This window comes from Cylas formicarius, unplaced genomic scaffold (genome assembly GCF_029955315.1).
Source record: "Cylas formicarius isolate icCylForm1 unplaced genomic scaffold, icCylForm1.1 PGA_scaffold_6__28_contigs__length_40554024, whole genome shotgun sequence".
NCBI lineage: Eukaryota > Metazoa > Arthropoda > Insecta > Coleoptera > Brentidae > Cylas > Cylas formicarius.
Genome location: NW_026844347.1, coordinates 23,871,861 through 23,894,122, shown reverse-complemented (window position 1 = coordinate 23,894,122; position 22,262 = coordinate 23,871,861). Strand labels below are relative to the sequence as shown.

General features: G+C 35.0%; 1 protein-coding gene across 10 annotated transcripts in view; it reads right to left on the bottom strand.

Moving 5' to 3' along the window:
* Positions 1-22,262, bottom strand: part of LOC132703351 (protein phosphatase Slingshot) — a 200,946-nt gene that overhangs the window by 3,466 nt on the left and 175,218 nt on the right. For 8 of the 10 annotated variants that reach the window (XM_060672547.1, XM_060672546.1, XM_060672548.1 and 5 more), the window contains 4 exons: positions 6,377-6,599; positions 4,920-5,161; positions 4,500-4,831; positions 2,541-3,644 (listed from right to left, as the gene is read on the bottom strand). In XM_060672547.1, the coding sequence (XP_060528530.1) occupies positions 2,541-3,644; positions 4,500-4,831; positions 4,920-5,161; positions 6,377-6,599 (1,901 nt within the window). Of the gene's footprint in view, positions 1-2,540; positions 3,645-4,499; positions 4,832-4,919; positions 5,162-6,376; positions 6,600-13,585; positions 13,917-15,967; positions 16,272-22,262 lie in introns of those variants that run through there. The other 2 variants (XM_060672555.1, XM_060672554.1) reach the window with 2 other exon arrangements.

The window sequence follows — 22,262 nt, the reverse complement described above, 5'->3', positions numbered from 1 at the left end:
CTGAAATTGAAGTAATACAAAATATGGGAAAAAATATCTTGGTGATATATTCTAGGATTTCTTATTAAATAGACAGTTTTCTAAAACACAGTTATGCTGTATAATTTGCGTAATAAATGAAAACTAATCCTCTAGATACACATATAGTAAAAAAAAAAGCTTTCGGCTGAACCTTTGAATATATTGCTCGCTGGGTGCAATAATGGCACATATCAAAAAATAGCTATTTTTAGTTAATTGTACCATAAAAACCGCACACTTGTATTTTAACAACGAACAATACAGGCACATACTTATTTTACTTCAGTTCCGATAGACAGAGTTAGTGCCAATATTAAATTTCCCAGGTTTTTTAAAGATTTAAGAGCAGAAGCGGCACATAACCCACTGCGATAATTTTTATACAAAACAATTTTTATACAAAACAATTTTTACACAAAATAAATGACGTGTGTGTTTTCAAAGTAGAAAAAGATGCTTCAGACACATTTTTATATAAAACATCTTTTAGTGAAACTGACTATAGAAACATAAGCATTACGCACAGAAAAATGCGAGCAGGCGCGAATATTACATCTTTTGAAAATGTAAATCTAGACCGTTCTAATCGAGATGTTATACCAATTCCAAAGAAAAATTTTAATGACTTGATGGATTTGCAAAAAAGTAATGCTACTAAGAAATGTCACAGTTACTTTTGTAATAGCCTGAAATGTGCTTTGAAAATAGTCCTTTTTGTTTATTTTCCAAAAACCAGGCCAGTTGGTTGTTGCTTTTGCTTTAGAATAGCTTAGCTTTTGCTTACGTAGTTCTTGTTTCTTATAATTTTAAGAAAGGTGGCTCTCTACCAAAAACTATAGGTCCGTGTTTTTTATTGTTTACGTGTTAAAAGGCTACTTATCTGATTTGAGTTTTTATTTTAAAAAAATACTCCATGTACTACATGTATCAAAAACAATAGCTCGGTTGTTTTTTACTTATAGCTTTTCGATGCTTTTTGTAGTTATTGTTTACGTGTCAAAGTTTATAAAGGCACATTTTTCAGTGTTTTATTAATTTCCAGTTTTTTTTAAGGTACTACTATCTACCTATTTCCCAAATTAACGTGTTGTATTATATTTTTATACGTATTTTTATAATAACATGATAGTAAAACTTTGACCTACTATTTTATTGAGGATTATTTTTATCAAAATTTTACTCTTTATTTGTGAAAATGATATATGCAAAAAAAATCAATAACGGTACAAAATTTAAAAACATTTATAAAAGAGCCTCAAAAAATATTTCTTATTTTAAAAAGGGAATAATACAAATCGATATATAATTATAAAGACTCATCACTTAAAATTTTGTAATAACTAGGAGAGCTGATATCAGTTATCTCAATATTTCAGTTTTTATTTTTCTAAATCACTGATTTTCTCGGAACTATTATTTTGAGGGTGTGTCAAGTGATCAATATGATCCTGACTATATACCACACATCTACTGATGTGATTAGCAGTATTAGAGGAGAATCTCGTCTTTCCGTTTAATTTTAAATGACTAAAACCAAACTCCCCGATATCTTACATTTTGCTTATGAACAAACAATGAGGGGCTAGATGTGGACGCTGATATGTACATTACCTGTTGAGGAAGCTGGATGATGCATATTATAAAAATGAACTTAAAATATACTGATAAAACCGAATTTGTTCCCACTAGAAAAGATCTACACCGACAGACAAGCGCTAATAAAAGCAAAATAAGATCCAAGTTAGTTTTGGATTGTCATGAGGGATTAAACGAGATAGCAAATCAGAAGAAAGTGACGCCTGTCATGTGTACTAAAGCACGAAAGTAACGAAAGCGCAGAAGAAGTAGCCCGCGATAGCTGGTTAAAGGCAACCCTGGAAAAGTCAGCAAGCAAAATGCAAATGCAAAGAGAATTCTAGAAATGGTCGAGAGACATGCCAGCACAAAGGCAGTACAGACAGTTCTTCAAATTTACAGCAGACTTGCTACGCTACAAAAGAAAGGCCGTAAGAATCATGGAAGGTCTAGTGACGGGCCCGCAGGGTTAAAGACTAGAACAAAACACTGAATGCAGAGTCTATCAAGAAGAGGAGGAAATAGGCTCACATCTAATGTCAATATGAAGGAGCCACTATCGAAGCTGTGTAGTCTAATCAGAGGGATCAACCTAGACGGATCGCAGTTATAGGTAGGCGAATTGTCAACTCTCCCAAACCTTAAATCCCGAAGACCAAAGAGAGTGAGAAGTAGATTGTCGTAAATACCTAGGTACAGTGATTAAAAAGCAGCGCACCTATGACAAAGCAATACAAAGACAGAAACATAAAAATAAGAAGCCGCGAAAGTAAGAAAAGAAAAAGAAAGACAACCAACCTCTCATATTAGCGGGATGAAAATGCAATTTTAAAATCTGGTCGAATGATCTTCGATGTTGGAAATGGTAGGAAAGTTTAACTTTGTAATTAGGCAAGAACTATTCTTAATGGACCCTTTCTGTGCTTTTCATGTTCTGTACTTACCTTTCTCATTATTATAGTAAACAGATCCCCTCGGCCGGATATCGTACGATCCCCACGAACTATTTCTACTCGGTAACATCCGGGTGTCGCCGGAACCCCACGAGCTGTGCCTCGACAATTCCGCCGTTTCCGGAAAACCGAGCGCAACGGCACTGTCGTACGAGCTCCACGAACTCTGGCGCGATGGGCACTCCCTTAGATGCCCGTCGCCTGAAGTTTGAGTGTCGGCCGCCGGGGGTGCCGCCACCCCCGACAGCCTCTGCTGCCTTTTCTCCTCTCTATCAAACACCCGGTCCAATTGATTCGAAAACGGATCACTTTGAGCGTTCTTAATACGAGTAGATTGAGATTCAGGAACAAAGTTACTACCACTATTACCACTAGCACTAAAATTACTTAAACAGGACACAGCACTTTGAGTCTTGATCACGGTCGAAGATGTCCACACCGGCGGAGCGCTCTCGTTCACTAAATTAGTTATTTGATCACAGACGGCACTGACTGGACTGTCCCGACAGCTGTCCTCGACCTCCCCGGGGTCCCACGTCGTCTCCGACTTCCCAGTCTTTGAACTAAAATTACAGGAACTATGCTCGTTCGTTTCGCCGAACCGCGACCCAACGCCGGAAACGAACTTGCTCTCGTCTTTTCTGGATAGTGACTCCTTTTTATCCGTCGAATCGTGGCCAGGCAAGTGAACGATTTTATTCGGAGACACGCTATACGATTCTCCGTTATCACAGGGTATCAACACGTGACGGGCCAACGACAGTTTGCTCTCTTGCACGCTCTCCTTTGATGCCGATTTCTGGCTGAGATCTTCCAACGATAAAAATCCTGGAGACGATTTGATTCCCTCCCGTAGTTCTCGCGTTTCGAGGCTGTCTGGAGACCAGGATTTCGGCCGCGCACCCATTTGTCGTAGGTCTTGACCAGATAGGGTAGATTGCAAGTCATAGGACTTGGACAGAGCTTGAACCACGGGCGTCGGTTCGCTACCTGGCGGAATCTTTTCCGTTTTGTTACTGTTAGTGGGCGATTTGAGGTTAGTTTCAGACTTGGATCTCTGAAGTTTTTCCTTATTTTTCATTGCATCTAATATACCTGGAAAAGACCGAAATAAGTTGCATACATTTTGGTAGTTAATGCCAAAATACAAGGCGACACCCTATTCATAGGGCGCTACCAGGGTCCTTATGGAAGTGAAAATCCAATAGAATATGGGCGTATTTTTATTGAGAGTGCGCAATTACTTATTCTTGAGTGTCATTTTGTCGAAAATCAGTAGAATTTTATTCCCCAGGAAGATGTGTTGGGGGATATTACATATTCTTGTGACGGTTGTTGCTTTTCTAATTTAAATTTTATAATGGAAGAATATCTTGCACATTCTTGGTTCATTTTTATTGTCAAACTAAAAATTTGTAAAACTTTTCGTTTGATTGATCAAATCAGTTTGTTAAAAATTTATCTATGTGCTTCAACCTATTCCCGTTAGACCAACAAGAAAGTCACCTATAGAACTAAAGGAAAGCAAATTTTACGATAGATTTTTTCATTAATGCCAAGGCATGTTTCTTTCAACAGTTTCTTTTTTCTATGATTGCAACACACCTAGGCACATACCTATCCCCTTTGTTGAAGAAGGGTGTTTGCCGGATGGACAAAATACAAAAAGAACTGTGAGAGAGTTCCTCTATTCTATTGCAGACAAGAATTAGCTCTTAGGGCCCGATTTCTCGATCGAGGGATTATTTATCTTGTTCATTTTGTCATTATGACGAGAAAGAGAAACCATCGGCTCTACCGGTTAAATGAAAAATTAATCAATCTATTAGTTAAGTCCTCAAACTAAACATAATATTTGCCCCTTTTGTGATGTGTTGCTAATGCACAAGCCATGCAATGCAAAAATACCACTTTCTATCCACTCGTTTCAACCAAAGAAGTATATATTACCTTGGTATGTCTCAAGCTGATTCAAAAAGTTGTTATTCGGCTTGATACATGAGCGTTTCTTTTTGACGTGTAGCAAAGCTTTTTGGAAGTCCCAATTGTAGGCTTTCATGGCATATGCGATCACTACACTAGCCGATCGACTGACTCCCATTTTGCAATGGACCAGTACCTTTGAACCCTCGTTTCTTGCTTTCGTGATGTACTTAAAGGTGTCGTCCCAGTGCTTCAGCAAGTCGGTTTTCTCGTCGTCGTAAACTCGTACGTTTAGATAGTCGAACGTGCCGGGGAAAAAGTTATCTATCTCTCTTGTTACATTCAGGATATGACCAACACTGAAATGAATAACAATAACTATATTAAGACTTACCCGCTTGCCATTATCAAAGTAGTAAAAATTACATAGCACGGGTATGTTCTTACCCGTTTCTCTGCAGTTCTTCGTAATTACTGGCATTCCATTCGGAGCCCAAGTACACGTGCTCGAAAATTTCTGTCGGAGCGTCCATTTGGCCCAATATTACCAGCATCTCTTGATCGATGAAACTCTTGTATTCACCCAAATCCATATCGAGCTCCTCTTCGAGCCGCGACCTGATCACCTTAGAAGTGACTTCGTCCAGGTCGACTGACATCATAATTTCTTTAAGGGTAGATCGGATTACCTGCAAATAAGAATAGGCACATATTATAATTCTATAGGGACTAAATATGTTATTCCTACTACATAATACAAATAGATAAATAGGTAGGCCAAAAAAAAAAAAAGGTGAAAAATACGAAAAATCAAAAAATATCCAATATACACTGCGTCTCAAGATAAGAAAGGCCACAATTAGGATCTTTGAAACGGTAACCAATAGAGGAGATTTGGCTGGAGAAAAAAGTTATTTTGAGAGGTAAACATGTAACTAAGAAATTAACATTAAAGTAAAAAAAAAAACAATTAAACTCCTTTATCTAAACTCAAATTAAAAAGTGCTTTCAGAATATCATATTAACCAATTATCAGGGTCGCTGTGTAGTGGAGAGTAACATCATTAAAAAACATTATTCGTTGGTCGGTTTAGACTTTAATGAAAGCGAGAGCAATGATAAACATACGGTCGAGACTATTTTTTTTTATTTTAGGTAGGTAACCTCCGATTAATTAAGTGTTTTTGTCACAATCTAAAAAATTGCTCAAGCGAATAAAAAGTAGTTTAATGCAACAAATTTTACAATTTGTTTTCAAATTTAAAGGGGTTATGACTGATAATTATTCCAATAAGCAATTTGATGAAAACACACACATTAGGCTAGATACGATTCTTTTATCATCGAGTCACGGTCATCGGAATTTTTCTGTAGATAGGCTTTGTTTTTAACTATCAAAATACAAATTTTTAATATTTGAAATGCATCCTACAAATTTTAGTCTTTTTGTACTTTATCACAACCGTATAGAACAGTTTCAGAACAGCCAAGACTCGATTTACATATCTTTAAATTAAAAATAATGAAACATGGAATATCGATATTACCCCCTCTCATTTTTGTCTAAATTATTTCAATGTATTGAATAACCCCAACAATCCGTGAAAATTAATATTTCTAACAAGTTGTCTAAAACATTGAAGTCTTATTTGAGGTAAGTTTTTCCATAATTTAAACCCAACAATACGTTATTAAAAGTTTGTTGTTCGGGGTCGTGAATATGTGGCCTTTCAATATTATTATTATTACAATTAGTAAAAGTATGTCGTCCCTGATCCCTGTTATACTCCACAATATACACCCAACAGTCATTTAATTTTACTTTCATCATACATACATCCTGAGATCTGTCAAATAGGATTCGACTCCTGTTACTCTTTGCTCAGCAATACCTGGCACTTTACCTTTTCGGTCTCCTCCCTTTCCGTCGGTTTGGTCCGCACCGAATCGGGTGACGGTGGTCTACGCGACTCCAGATTGTCCATAGCGTGCCACTCATTTAAACATGACCTCTCCGACTCAATACGCTCTTCGTAGTAATCCACCCAACCGTGAGTCATGCCGCCTTGGAAGTAGTTCTCTTCCCGTGCTTTCGCGCTGACCTTGTGCAAAGTTTGAAGAGCCGACCTAAAACAAACACGTCCCTTAATTCATTACCGATGACGACGAATTTCGTATTTTTAGAAAGATAGCGATAGCAAATCTGAATCATTTATTGTAAGCCTATTTGAAAAGTAAAAAAATAAAATAAAGTGATATTTCCAATTTTATTCGGTGCTGACTTTTCCCTAAATCTCCACTGACATAGACTGACACTCAGTATGTATTTATTTAACCCATATATCAACTAAAGGTCCTGCCTATGCTGATAATATAGGAACTTATGAATCAACTATAAAAAATTGCCAACATGGCCTGTGACATAGTCAATACGTTTGGATGCGGCATTTTTACGGCAGCATGGTTTCAAAATATCTCCAGATACCATTAAATTTTCAGTCAAAATCGCAGCGTGTAATATTCCCTCCTTTATTTGCCTCCAAATTATTTGCACACGTTGGTGCAAAGTGCGTCAATTTCGTCCGCATATTATGACCATATAAATCGAAATATCAATTAATTCTCCGTCGTAAGAAACGGATCTCGAATAAGTAAGAACTAGTCCTGTATCTTACGAATGAAATATTTTTAGCGCCTGTAACGCTGAGCAAGCGATCGGCGGAGATGGAGAAGACTATATGTCTTAATTAATGAAAAAGATCCATTTGCCGGTTTGCCTTTGATTTTCAAGTTTTTTTATACTGTAAACTTAAAATAATAACACGAGTATGGTTAAATATCATTCTTTCTATACAACCAGAAAATAAATTAATATTTTAAGCAAACATACAAAAATTCTGGATGATGAACGATGATTAGTTTCATGTTTTGCTTTGGTTTCGTTAGACAGACAATAAATTTAGAAAAAAAAACAAACCTTCGAAAATTGGAGCATTTGCAATTACATTTGACACTTCCTTTCAGTCATAGATATTCTATTAATTTCCAAAATGTAAATAAATAATAAACAGGAATTTTACCGCCATTCTCAAATCATTCTCAAATTTGAAACAATTTCCAAAAAAAAAAATTCAGGTGTCCGATATTTCACAAGATGATTTCTCAAATAAGATAAAGATTTAAGATAAAAGTTAAATGCCATTTAAAAAAGTAATCCCACTGATATTGGTTACCTACTATGCAACTGTAAATCAAATCCCATTGTACAATAAACAATTTCACACCAATATTTCAAAAAACGACCTTTTTCGTGTAAAAATGTTGGAGTTTCAGTAACAACAAAGTACTGAACGAAATTGTCAATTTTCGTTCAGCACTATTTAGCAAATTTTGCAACAAAAATAAAACTTTGGCATGTATCTTGACAACGAAGCAAGCTACACCACACGTCCATAATAATTTTCTACCTTAATTATATTTGAAAAAATATCGTGTGATAGAACACTTATTAATTAACACCCTGTATAAACGAACCCTATACAATACAATTTAAATAAAAATGTTACTATTTACGACGGTGCAATATCAACAATCCATTGTCTCATTTATTATCCATCACAACAAACTCGTCAGCCGAAATGCACTTTACAGCAAATGTTCCGATCGGCAGATTATTTAAACACAAACTAAATATCGAGGCATTAAGTCACGCTGTGAAGATGAACCCATCTGAAAAATTAAATGGAATTTCATGTCTCGTCTACTTAAAAATTAATTATTTTTTCCGAGGCCATTGTGTCTGTCGGTACGAGATATGAAACCAGAATTGACACGGTAATTGGAGAAATGTCATTAAAGCGTAATCATTAGAACTGGCAACCCGTTATATACTGAAATACCTCTGAAAATGCAATTACTAGAATGAAGTCTCAACAGGAAGCCATCAGGCACTGCGTAATGAAGAGAAAGTTCGTTGGCGACTATTTTCGAAAATTGGAAAATATCGTAATAATTCGTTTGTTTAGTGTTTTGAAATTTTGGCTGAACAAAAGGAATGAATAACTAACCCCTAACTACAGATGCTGTACAGGGTGTAGGGTAAATAGAATATTGAAAAATAACGTTTAAGGCAGGGTGATTTTAATTTAATTATTTAGATACCCGTTGCAGTTTGCTAATGGGTTAAACTAAACTTGTATAGGTTATACATTTTTAATTCAGAAATTATATAATTTACTACGAAATCAAAATAAACTTATTGTATGTGTGCTATATTAAATGCTAATAATTATTAAGTTTAATTTTTCATAATTGGGGTCTACTAGTGAAAAAATTAACGATAAAGATAGCCCTATTTTAGAAACAAGCCTAATGGAAATTTCTTTAAAAAAACGGCTAATAAATTTATTACAATTAATTATTACAAAAATAAATTTAGTTTATGCATAAAAATGTATAAGTTACAAAAGAAAACTGACTACGTAAAAAAAAACCCTATTAAGACTAGTTTTTACTTTATCGAGAAGTCGGATGCCTAGTATTGGGGCTGGTCAAATGGCCACTTCTTAATTGACTAGTCACATTCGATCAAAACAGTTTAAATAACATTTTGCAATTGTAGGTTAATTATTTAATAATAATATGAATTTTATAATAAATTATTATGTAGTTGTGATGTCCAATTTCCCTAGAACATTATTCAAGGAATACCCGAATACGATACTTAGTCATTTGGGGAATTCCGATAAAAAAATTAGTTCTCAGAACGACGCGACGGCGACGTAACGCACAATATAAATAAACAAGGAGCTTTGGGTTCAAAAGCGGCACTACGCAAGCTTTATTCATAAGGGAAGGTAATACGCAAAACCACCAAAAATGGCAGACACTGTACAGTGTATGTAGTCCGTAAAACATATAATCTTTTTTGATTATTTTGTCTCCCTATGAATTAAGGGTCATTTGGAAATCAACTTCTAACAAATCCAAATAAAATAAAACGTCAAATAAATAATAAACACACCTGGAGAACTGAGGAAATAAAGTTAAATAATCGATAAACGGGACACTAAATGAAAAATCTACATATGGCGGCATTATCGGTTTCCTGTTGCAACTAATTAGGGGACTGCAATTTCGAGACAAGAACGTTGTTAAAAGTGATTTCCTAAATCCGGCCACTGCGTTTTTATTAGCAACAGTGAACGGCAATTATTTACAAGCTCCGCATTTACAAACATCCGGTCCGGATTCACGACAGAATTGTTTAAATTATAATGTTCTAAAATGGTTACGAATTTAAAAAGAAAACTGCATATTACACAACTATTTTGGTAAGTTGTTGGTTAACCAATTTTCAAAGAAGCTTTTTATACATTACTTTTTGAGTGAAAAATGATATACGCATAAAAAATTTAAAATATTATGGATTTTTCGATTGGAAATCAATGCCGGACAAGAAAAATATTTTCAAATTCTTATAAGCTGTAACATAACCTCTTACCGTGACCAACTCTATATATCATTTGATAGTATCTCTGTAAACTCTTACACCATTATAATCAGGGAATCATTTTTTTCCCTCCATAATCATACTGTTAATTTATTATAAAAGAACACTTTATTTGACACTATCACGGTGCTGTTAGTGTAGTTTTATAAGAGACGATTACCGAAAGTGTCATTTTACGACCGTTGGTCACGTTCCCATACAAGAAAATTGTATGTTTAATACGCTTTTGTATATCCAAATCGGAAATGTTAGTATTGGTATTGATAATAAGATATTCTTGGCTCGGTCCACCGAACCTATTATATCTTGGGGTACACTGTAACGTCAGATATAGATTATGTTGGAAATAAGAGTTTCCTGGGGCTTTCGCATATAGAAAATAGTCAGCGATATAAAGTATTAATTTCTACATAAATTTACTTTTTAAAACTATTCTTAAACTATTTAAACCTTAAATAGAGAAGAACTCAGAATTATTTTTGATCGAAATTAAGCCGGTAACTTTACTTATTGACCTGCACAAAACTACTTGCGTACTTTATTCAATCCTCAAAACTAATCTCGGATGAAGAAATTGAGTGTTTTAGAACTGTATTTGGATTATTTCCCATTTTATGAAAAAAGCTTGTAATACAATCTAACTCAAATCTTTAAAAAAAAATTTAAGTTCATTAAACCCTTGTTCAAAGTCAACTACACTAAAGCAAAACAACACGTAAGCAGGTTAATAATCTAAAGTTGAGCAAGACAACAATAACATAAAAACAATCCGAAATAGTCGCTTTCCATTTTAGGAATGGTCCATCGCGCTGAGAGACTGGTTTGGTCAGCGAAAATTAAAATGTAGCATTCAAACTAACATATTTAATAATACCCATTTTTATTGAAAAAATTGAGACAACATATTTAAGAATCACTTTAGAACGAATGTTGCCCTGCACAACCCAACCACCTTGTGCTTCATAATATAAAAATGTACAAATGAAGTTCAAAATTATTTTCCTTCCAAATTTAAAAAAATTACCTGCTTATATTGTTTCGATTGTTCTTTTCTATACTGCTGCAAGATATCAAAACAAAACTGTGATGTGCTAATATTGTAGTGCCCGTAATTACCAGCAATTGGTATTTAGGAACTTGGTACTAGGTACTGAATACTCTTACAAGATAAAAAAAAGGCTTCCAAAACTTTTCCTTAAAACCTCTGACAGGATAAACTCTTGACAATTCTAGAAAACCCCAGCACGACTCTGAATAAAGCTATTGACATAAACGTTTCTTGACCTGCCAGGCTTTAGTAATAACATAATAGCATTAACTCTTAATATGGTATAAATTGTATTTTTTACTATTACGTAGACAATATGCTATACTGTTTCGGCCACCACGATTTCGAGATGTGTAAACATGCTATCGTGTTGAGTAAATAAACAATTAAATAATTGACCGCGATTTCGCCGTACGCTAGAATTTCTTGGAATCGAAATGAAAATGAAAAAAATGCGAAAATATTTTCTAAAGCCGATTTCGCAAAGCGTTATTAAAAATCATCGCTATTTAAACAAAACGCCGCGGATATATCAAGGTTATTTAAACGCGTATTCACCATGTTAATCGTCGTTATTACGAAAAATATAATCACGAAATTGCCGCTGGAGGCTTCCCTAATTAAGACAAGTTCACGATTGCGGCAAACATAGATTTAACTAACTGGAGATTTGTATCCACACACAAAGATTTTGATAAACCAGCCAATCAAAAGTGATAAATTAACTCACTTTCTGGTGTGGAAACCAACAACAGGTAAGATTATTGACAAAATACGCCAGAAATTCATCTTGGAAGCATGATTTTTCAAATTAACGCTCCGGGCGTAGTCTAACTGAAGACCTCATAATTGTTCTATGTAACTGACTTCCAAAGTTATATCCACTAAATACATGCACCACATTCAGCGAAACTTATCACTATAAAACTACTATAAAAGCCGGGACAAAATTTTTAAGAAATTCTATTAATTAGTCCTCTGCAGTTTCCTGGTTTTAATTATTTAGCTCCGCGTAATAGCAGGTACAAAAAATTACATTTCAATCTAGGAGTCGCTTTTGCAAAAGCAATAATTGGTAACCTTTGTTTGAGTTCCGTTTATTCCCCCTTGTATTGGTTTCGTTTGAATACTTTCTAGTTGAAAAAAAAACCTTTTTGAAGTTATTATTATCAGTAATCATTAAATAACCGTCAACACAACGATGAAGCGGAACTAACACATCCTTGTTTCAGTTAACACAAGTAGGAAATTGAAGCATGATCTGGAAGCTGGTAACACGTTCAAAAATATTTCGGGATGCCTTAAAACCATTTTATCCCCTCCGTATCGATAGAAGCGTGGGAATGTAACTGTGCTTCACCATTCATAATTGGCTATTTATGTTGGCTGCTCATTTCTAACCATTATATCATGACTATCAGGTATATTCTCAGTGTATTTAATAGTCGGAGACAGCACTGACTACGTATAATTCATTATTCAATTAATCAACTTTCATGTTTCGTTTTTAAAGCGAACAACCAAATAACGCCAAATAAATCTGCTACGCAACTTATCCGTTATCTGTTTAAAAGTTGACAAAAATTAATGAATGACGTAAAAATGATCGGTAGACTATACGTGCAGCAGAAAATTATGGCGGCCATAGACTCGAGTATGGATTTATTTAGAAAACTGGTCCAAAAAATAAGTTTAAGTGGCGTGCTATGACAATATTTTTTAATATTGTATTCTAAATAATTTATTTGTTATTCACGTTATAGGTATAAATCAAAATGAGACAAAATCGAACTTAATAACCTTTCTTATAATATCCACAATCATAATACTTTCATACTTCGCAATACACTTTCGTTTTTGACAGCACATAAAAGTTTGATTTTGTTTTAACTACAAAAAGAAGAAAAAAGACAACGCTGGCTAAAGTCTGAGAGCCATAATGGGTTAACCATATAATTGTTAATAATTTAAATGCCAAATTTCAAATGAAAAATTTCTGGAATTTTTGGGATTTCAGGAAACACAAACAAATAATAATAAAATAAATATCCACATGAGAATAGCTGCAGGAAGATAGGGCAGGATCGGCTGGAAGTTGTTGAATTGGGAGCAATAACGTTACCAAAATAGTGCAAAGATATTTAAAGAGTTTAGAGGCACCATTTTCATCATAAACACCAAGTGGTTCCACATGTACTTCTGTGTTTCACAGAGCGCTGCCGATCCTGCCGATCTCAGTTGTGCGGGGCAGACGAGACGACAGATATGCGTTATTGTTGTGCTCTGTTTCTCTTGTAATTTAAAAGTAAAATAAATAAGGGTGAACATTTAATCAGTAAGGAGGCCATAAGCTCGACACAACCACACAATAAACTCTAACAAAGGAATGCCTATTTATCACATTCACAATCGTTCTTGTACGCAAAAACTATCTAATCAAAGAAACTAAACAAAATAATTAAAAAACGCATTTTTACTGCATTAAATTTACCGATATGCTTTCATCTTCTTTTTGGATATAACCGACCAAAGATTTTTCTCAAATAAACTCACCTATCATTGTTATTCCATATGGACGATGTCCTGCCGATGAAGGTCCTTCCGCCGTGCACGACCATTATCGCGTAATGAAAAAAGTTCGAAACGTCGGCCAACGACCGACGCAATATTTTCAAGCAGCGAAAATTCGGATTTTTCTCTATTTTTATGTAAAACGCTTCGTAATTCCGATCGCTTTGGTAGACGCGACCGGTACGAGCAAAGATCACCTAAACACTGATCGGATGGAAACGAAAAACGCGGCAAACGTGCCCACCTCGAACCGAAAACTGCAACTGTCAATCAGCCGAACATGGTCATCGGAGTGCCGCGACTAGGTCGACCTCTGCAAAACACCAACACACTGTATATATACGGCGCGTCCCAAATTGGCGATGTTTGTATATATACGTATCAATATGAGAATTTTACTTATGAGACGAGTAAGGAGGTTAGCGAAATGATTACGTGCAAGATACGGGAAACGATGTAAATGAACGCTGACTGACTGAACGAACCATTCTTATAGATGCGGAGGATTTCAATATTAGCTTCATAACCAAGTGATATACTTTAACAAAACAAGAAGTCACAATAATGATCAAGATATTCATATCAAAGGGTCCAAAACATGATGGAAAAAATACAATGATGTTAGTTACAAAATGGAGACATTGACTCGGTGTGCAATCAAACGAAAACTAGCTCACACCTAAATTCATTTTTCAAGTTGTTTGGTTGTTCAGCTGAATGGCTGAAGTTTTAACAATTATCAGAATCAGCCGTAAGAAAATCACTCACTAAGTGTTCCCAAGAACTAACAACGTAATTTCAAGATAAAATCAAATAAGACATACATCTCATCATTTATCATTACGAAAATGTATTTGAAATATAATGCGGGACTTTTACAATTACATTGTTCGCATATAAAAAGAACAACGCGATGTTAAAGCTACTGAGAGCTAGCAATTTATGTCGCTACGAAGCTACTACGTCACCTACTCTGGAGAAGAATATTGAAGTCTACTGTAACAATATTGAAATGTAATCTAAGAAACTACCAATACATTCAATCACTTAAGCACAAAAACGAAAAGGGGAAGTCATTGGAAAGAAGGTAGTTCATACGCCAACAACAGGGACACACTATATATAAAGATATACACATACACCATACCATAATCCGTAATTCCCATTACCATTTAAGGGACACGAAGTGGGGGGGCGGCGAAGTGTTCGTTCACATGGTCAGTTTTCTAATTAGGAAAGGCAACCGGCATTCTCGAACAGGATGGATCGATGGACGCTGTCCATCCACATGGGCGATTTGCGTTGGTAAACTATTTTTAATGTGGGTGACTTGCGCCGAGAGACTTTTTAAAACGCGATGAAAAATGAAGCAACCACTTCGGTCGATTAATTAGTTTTCTGCAATTTTTTGTGGAAGCCATGACATCACACTGTTGGCGTTCGTTTCTCGCCATAAGTAATTGCGTTTGAGGCCCAATATTAGGATACAACTTGTTTCTGGTAAATAGGAAATCGACGACGATCAGAGTTAAATATAAAAAATAAAGTATAAAAAGGACGAACGGGTTACAGGCGAACTTAAAAGATCACTGATTCACGGTTGCTCCCTCTTTGTTAGGTGGCGATATATCAGGGAACAATTTTGCTTCTGGTCAATAAGGAAATCGATGAATATCACAGTTAAATAAAAACAAAGGAAAAGGCCAAGACAAATTGAGAAACTCACTGATCAACGATTGCCCAAAGTCTTCGTTAAAACGAAATTTTTCAGAGTCAATAGATTTAGGGCTCAATATAGGAATAAAAATTGTTTCTAGTAGATAAAAAGGAGGGAGGAACAGGCGAGTTCAGGGTCCCACTGACCTACGTTTACTCTTTCTTCATGAAGCTGAGCCATTAGGATTGGATCAATTTAATAAAACCAATGACTATCCGAATTAAATAAGAATAAAATAAAAATAAAAAGGGAGGCAACGATGAATCCACAATCGATGGGTCAGACATTGAAATAATATTTGCGCCTTCTTGATTTAAAACTTCTCATCTAATGAAGTACTATTTATTTTTGTACCAAACATACCTTAACACTTTAGCACGCAACTTTATAGATCCATGTGAAATTCCCATATTTCGCAATAAATATCGAAAGCAGTCTGGAACGGAGCATTAAAACAGGAGAGAGAAGTACCTGATTAGTTTTTAGTGCCTGGACGCAGTGCTAATATGATTTTTTTTTAAATCTAAAACCATTTGCAAAAACAAAAAAAGAGGCACAAGAAACGATAATCAAGAGTGGTAGGAAGACACATTCACCTGCGTGAGGAATTTTAGAACACCACGTAGAAGAAGACATAAAATAATCACCAAGTAATTTCAATAGAGCTACGAACGCACCCGTTCAGTTTGTGTAAAGACTTCCTCACACGCCCAAATGCGAAAGTCTTGATCTAGCTACGCAATTGCGCCATAACGATCAGACAATTCCGCGGATACGCGTGTCTACACTGAAATTCCCGCGTAAAGTCTCAATTCCTATTATGCTCGTTCGCGAATTTTCACCATAGCAGAAAAGAGACGCGAAAATTTTCACAAAAAACCGAGATGACACGAATATACGCGCGTCGCCCGCAATACGTGTCTAGTCGGTTCGCTATTTTCTCGATCACTGAATGAGAAGGCGGAAAGAAAAACAAACTAAATATGTGTATTGTAATGGCGATTAAACAGGGAACGAGATTTCGAGAAGGCCGTGAAAAAAGTCGACTTGCCGCGGACGCCATATTTGGTGCTCGTTCCGAGGATTAGCGCGGTACGGGTATATACGCTTTTATTTAAATGGGTAACCGTTAGTCTAGGAATCTCAAAGGCGCGTGCGCCTACAAAATTTAATTTATTGATACGGGTTCATCAATGAATTCGGTAACATCACTAACTTCTCAATCCCGTATCACACTTAAAGGACAGAAATGTTGTCAGAGCTCATCTTCGTCAGGATATGACTGGAGTGTCTAGAGTAGCCAGTCGTGTTCCCCCTTTTTAATATCATTATGTATCATAGGTGTTTCATTTAGTTAAATTATATCAAAAAGTTAATTGAACAATAAAGAATGCATTCAGAGAAGTTTTGGAAATAAGTATTCTCTGCCGAACTACTTAAGCAATTTAATTTTTCATAATTTCATTATAAATAGTTAATTTAAACGGATTTGAAACACTTTTAGAGACAATGAAAACTAAATCCGATGCAATTGAGTATTCTTTGGAAACCTACAATACTAAATACAAATACTTCGCATATTGCTCTTAATGTGTAATAGAAATACCCAAACACATTTTTTCACTTTTAAAAGTAACTTTTCTCACAAAAAATAAGCAGGCCATGAATGCATATTACCTTTACTTACTAGTTTATAAATACGTGGCATATCGAATTGATAGCAGGAATCCTGCGCTACCCTCACGGAGACGTAAAAAGGTGCGCGAAAGACGATTAGACAGAGAGACGAAGTCGGAGCGGTTGCTTGCTTGCACGCGTGGTTTTCCTACCTGTCGAAGAATTTACTAATTTTGGGCTATTTTTCTTACTTATTCCAACGAGTGATGTGAACATTTTAAAGGGTTAATTGAGTAGCTCTCACGAGTTTAAAGAACACTCCGCCGGCGGAACGCAGTGATCGCATAAGTTTCCAAGGTAGGATTTTCTGCACATTTATCATTTCTGTACGTAAGTCGGCTTTAAATTCGGATTACAGTTTGTTATCGAAGGTTTATTATTATTTTACTTATTTCCATTTTTCATAGTCTTGGTTAGTTAACACTATCTTCCTTCCATTTTTCATAGTCTTGGTTAGTTAACACTATCTTCCTTGAATACATATGTATGGTCTAGAACTACAACAATTTAATTTTCGTGTACCGTCTTTTAGTGCACGGAATAATATGCGCTTGCACCAATTGTTGAACTAGGGCCTAAATTTGTTAGGCATTGCAAAACTTTAACGAGCTTAATGCGAAAGTGGCGGGTATTCATTTAACACCAACTTGAGTTTAAAAAACATGTTGCTAAATACCTGAAAAATTTGTGATATACGTTGTTTATCGTAACCTGCATTCGTATTATGTGTTTTTTTAATTATTATCATCTTTATTTTTCCTGTTTGCTTGTTATTATCTGTATGTAACACTTTTTAGATACTTGCAAAAGTATTGCGGCGTGTCATTCTCTTGCAATTAGGCCGAAGCTGCCTGCTAAACGAAAAAGCGTCACTGATATTATAAACTGCGCTACTATAAACAAACCTTTAAAGCCAGTTCCGCTATAATAACATATAATAACAAGTTAACATTTGCTTTTAAACAGGCACCATTTTTTAAGAGTGTACTTTTTTTCCAAAAATCTTTATTTTAGTTTATGATTTGAAAAGAGAACAAGCTAAAAAAATCGGATATGAACAGAAAGAAATTTACAAACGATAATTTGTCGTCCTTAACGTCGTTAATATAGCTAAAAAATACACCGATATACCCAAACTTGGTAATGGAATTTTACCGGGTTTCAATTTCTCGTTTGAAAACTGCGGCCACACTTTAACGTCAATTTTATCGCATTAATGGTTGTGTAAATCAGCAACGATAGATGGTGATATTATGAAAAAAGCTGCTTTTTGGGTGCGGGTTGCCTCAAGCCGAGCAACTAGAAACCAGATAGGGAACGTTCCTTATAATGACTTTTTTTTTGGCAGTTAATTAGTATGAAAGTTTTCGAATTATTACTAGGTCTCGGCAGATTAATGGTTAACTTGTTTCTCCTCCCTGTCTCTACCGCAAATTTGCGGTTTCCACCTTTTTCCCGCAAGTAATAACCGAGTTAAGAGAAATAATTTCGAATTTACAAACCAATGGGTTCATTCTTATTCTGAGTTTTTTCTCTGCCGGCTTCATCAACAGGGATGTCAAGTGGTCTGTTAAACATTTCCCTTAAGAGGTCAGAAGATTGTAATCGAGACCTTGTAAGGTGTATCGCACGTCGAACGTTATAAAAAAAATTGAGGCGCTCTTTTGTAAGTATAATTTGCTAAGTAAATCACGTTCATTTGAATTGAATGTCTTTTAAAATCTCATTGAGCGCTTTCGGGAAATCTTTGAAATTGACACCTTTTTTTAGTAATGTTTGGGCGGCTATTTATTTCCAGAAATATTATTTGTCATTCATACATCTAATATTTAATTCTCTGGCAGTTTATAATTTGCAGTTACATTTAGTTTGCAGTTATATAGTAGTCGCAAGTTTCTGTAGAAGTAAAACACATAGTTTCCTAAAAAATGTTTTCATTAATTTAAAAATACACATAAACTGTGTAAATTGGACAAACGAGTCAGTATCTCAAAAATAGAATGAATGGGCACAAATTTGACAAAACCAACAAAACAGCTATTCATACACACTGTAGTGAAACTAAACATTCATTCGATTTTCAAAATGTGAAGATACCGAAAACAGAGCCTAATACTAAAAAAAGAGAACTCTACGAATCGATAGAAATTCAAAAAAACCAAAAATCCATAAACTTTAAAAGCGACACAAAACGCCCTAGTAAAATTTACCATACAATTATGATTTAAATATAAAATATAATCTAAAAACTAAATAAATAAGGGTAGCTGGTATAAAATTAAATCTAAAGTAAAAAATGAAGTAAATAAATAACATCGCCGGGAAAAAAAGGTACTTTCGTAGTTCTGCTTCGCATGCCAATTGATATCTCAGTCCGCACGATAGATTCGCAGACACGCGCATGCAAATTGTTATTGTCAATATTTACACCGTTTATATTTATGTTTTACAATTTTATTTCTACAATTTTAAATCGTGCCGTCGTGTGTTGTATCTGAATGTTTTTATTTCTACATCGATTTTAAAATTAGGGTAAGTTTTATTGTTCTCGGTCTCGTTGCCTTATATAAAACCACGTCAATTTTTTAGATATTCCTGAAAAAGACCGAATACACCGGCCGAAACGTTAAATAAATTTATTATGAATTAGAAACTTTCTTCTTTTGTTTTACGTAACGGACCATAATATATACCCAAGAAAAAAGTCCTGATTTTAACATATACAGAACGGTCCAAGAACACAAAACCAAGAACTTATAAACTTCAAGCAGAAATAACAGGAAAAGAATTCATATAAGAAGAAGATTTATTTTAAAAAACATTTATTTACTTCCAATCTAGATAAGTCATCAGAACAGTTTTCAAGAAGATTTATTTTTTACTGAAATTGTAGTCTGCATAAAAATTTCAGTTAGGCCCCACGATAGTGGCAACGGTTTGCCCAGTGTTTATTTTTACATCGCATTAGAAGGGACCGATTGTAATTTACTCCTAGCGATTCCCTAGTAACGCAACGTAAAATCACAGAATAAGCCTTACCAAATTGGTAAATCAGCAGATAATGTCGGTTACGTTTGTCACGTTGCTTGTCCATTAAAGGCGAAATACCGGTGTAGTCCAGAGTCGCATTTAGCGGTTCGTATAATGCCAAAGACAAGGCCTGCGACGTTAAACCGATCGCAATAAGTTCCATTACCGCTAAAAACGTCCATCGACGCGATTTTGAAACTATATTTGGTACGAGAAGGTTGGCCATCTCAATAAGTATAGCCTGTGCGTGTACGACGACCGCACATGGTAAAACAACCTGCACAAATGAAATATAAATGGTATGAGGTCGGGTTTCGCGTTTGATTTTTTCATATTTCTTTCCTTGCGGACAATATTCTAAATCGGTTCTGATGGCAAATTATTGGAGGGATTCGGCAATATTATAAATATGCGATATATTTATTACATAAACGACTGACAAATATAACAAAAAATGTATAAAAACATATAGTTTTGGTGAATTTTAGTTAATTTGACAATATGCGGTTTAAAAATGTAATTTGCACATTGAGGTCCAATGAGTTTGTTGATTTATTGCACAAGTAATACTTAAGTGTTACTATATCACATCGATTGCCACGAAGTTCCCCAAAGAAGAGGATCCTATAGAAATAGAGGAAAGTATGTATATAAGGATCACATTTAAAATCAGCTAAGATATCCTTGGAAAATGTGATGACAAGTAATGGTCAACTGATAACAAGTTGTCTCTTATAGTCAATAAAGGATGTAGTACTAAAACGTAAAAAGGCAAAGTATATCCAGCAGATTTAGAGCTAATGACCGCGACAATTGGGATCTTTTAAGAAATAAATATTAATTTTTCTTCAAGGTTCATGACCATATGAACTCAATCAAACCAAAATAAAATTTTTCTGAGTATACGGTCACATAAAACTTTTTTACTCAGTAAACATTACGTATGAATGTACTTGTGGGATCCTTTATAAAAACGCAAAAAAATACTTTTTGTAATCAAATAACTTTATTTTAATTTAAAATATATTTTTTTAACTAACAAACTTTTCAAAAATATTAAAAGAAGTAAATGAAATTATACAAAATATTCTTAAATCAAACTATAAAACTCGCTACAAAAAAAAACCTAATGTATTTGATAGAATTTTTCCTTTGTGTGGTAGATCTGGAAACACGGAGTTACACACAAGTCTTTGTCACATCTTCTAGAGGCGGTTTTAGTCTTTTCAGTTGAGGGAACTAATGTCGGGAAATGTCTGTTCTGTAATCTAGCTATATCAACAATTGCGGAAACGGCAGTGGGTTTGTTGCATTGGATTTGTATCTGCAACAAAAAAAATTAACTTCATTAAACTTGAAAAAAATCAGCAATATATAGAATAACAGCCAATCAAATTTATACAAACCTTTTGAAAATTCCATGTCGAAGATTTTGTTGAAACTTAGCAAGCGGCACTCGGCAAGACTGTTTTATGAAAGACATGGCATGTGCATTCAACACACAAACATCCAATGTATGAAAGAATAATTTCTTGTATCATTTTATGGTCTTCCGCATCAATGCTGCTTATCAGCATATATCCGAACGGTATACTGTTTCCATTTGTTTATTATAGTTAATCACACATTCAGGTTTTCTCAAGGGCTCTTCGGTGGCATTGACAATTTTATCAAGTTTGACCAATTTGTTTTTGTGCATCGTTATCACCATCACGTCTCTCCTGTTTTTCCACTTCAAAACCAGGTAGATGTCCGCACCTCTCCAGTCTATTTCATCTTCTTCTAATTTTTCTTTTAGAATCGACATTTGATGTCTTTTAGGTCCTAACAGACGTGCTGTATCTTCAGTAAAACATTCAAAAAATAATCTATCCCAACAATTCTTTGAGACTCCTTACTTCCGCGTCTGTTAGTCCGCAATAATCGCTTGTAGCGTTATTATTTGTTTTTGTTTTTTTTTTCGCGAGTTCCAGTTTCTTCTACGCACGACATTTTGAATGCAACTAAAACACTTACAAACACGTGGTGTCTGGTTTTTGAGAAGTTTGAAAGGTGCGCGCGCCTCTCTTGTTGAGTGTATGCCATAGAGACGATCGTCGCATATATCGGAAAGTGGTCGATATATATGGCGCTATTCCATATTGCAAATTTTCGAGTCATGATATATCAGTCAGTCGGCCCACTGCCAATTCAATTTTTCAATGCTGACTGATTTATCAAACAGACGCCTTTAAA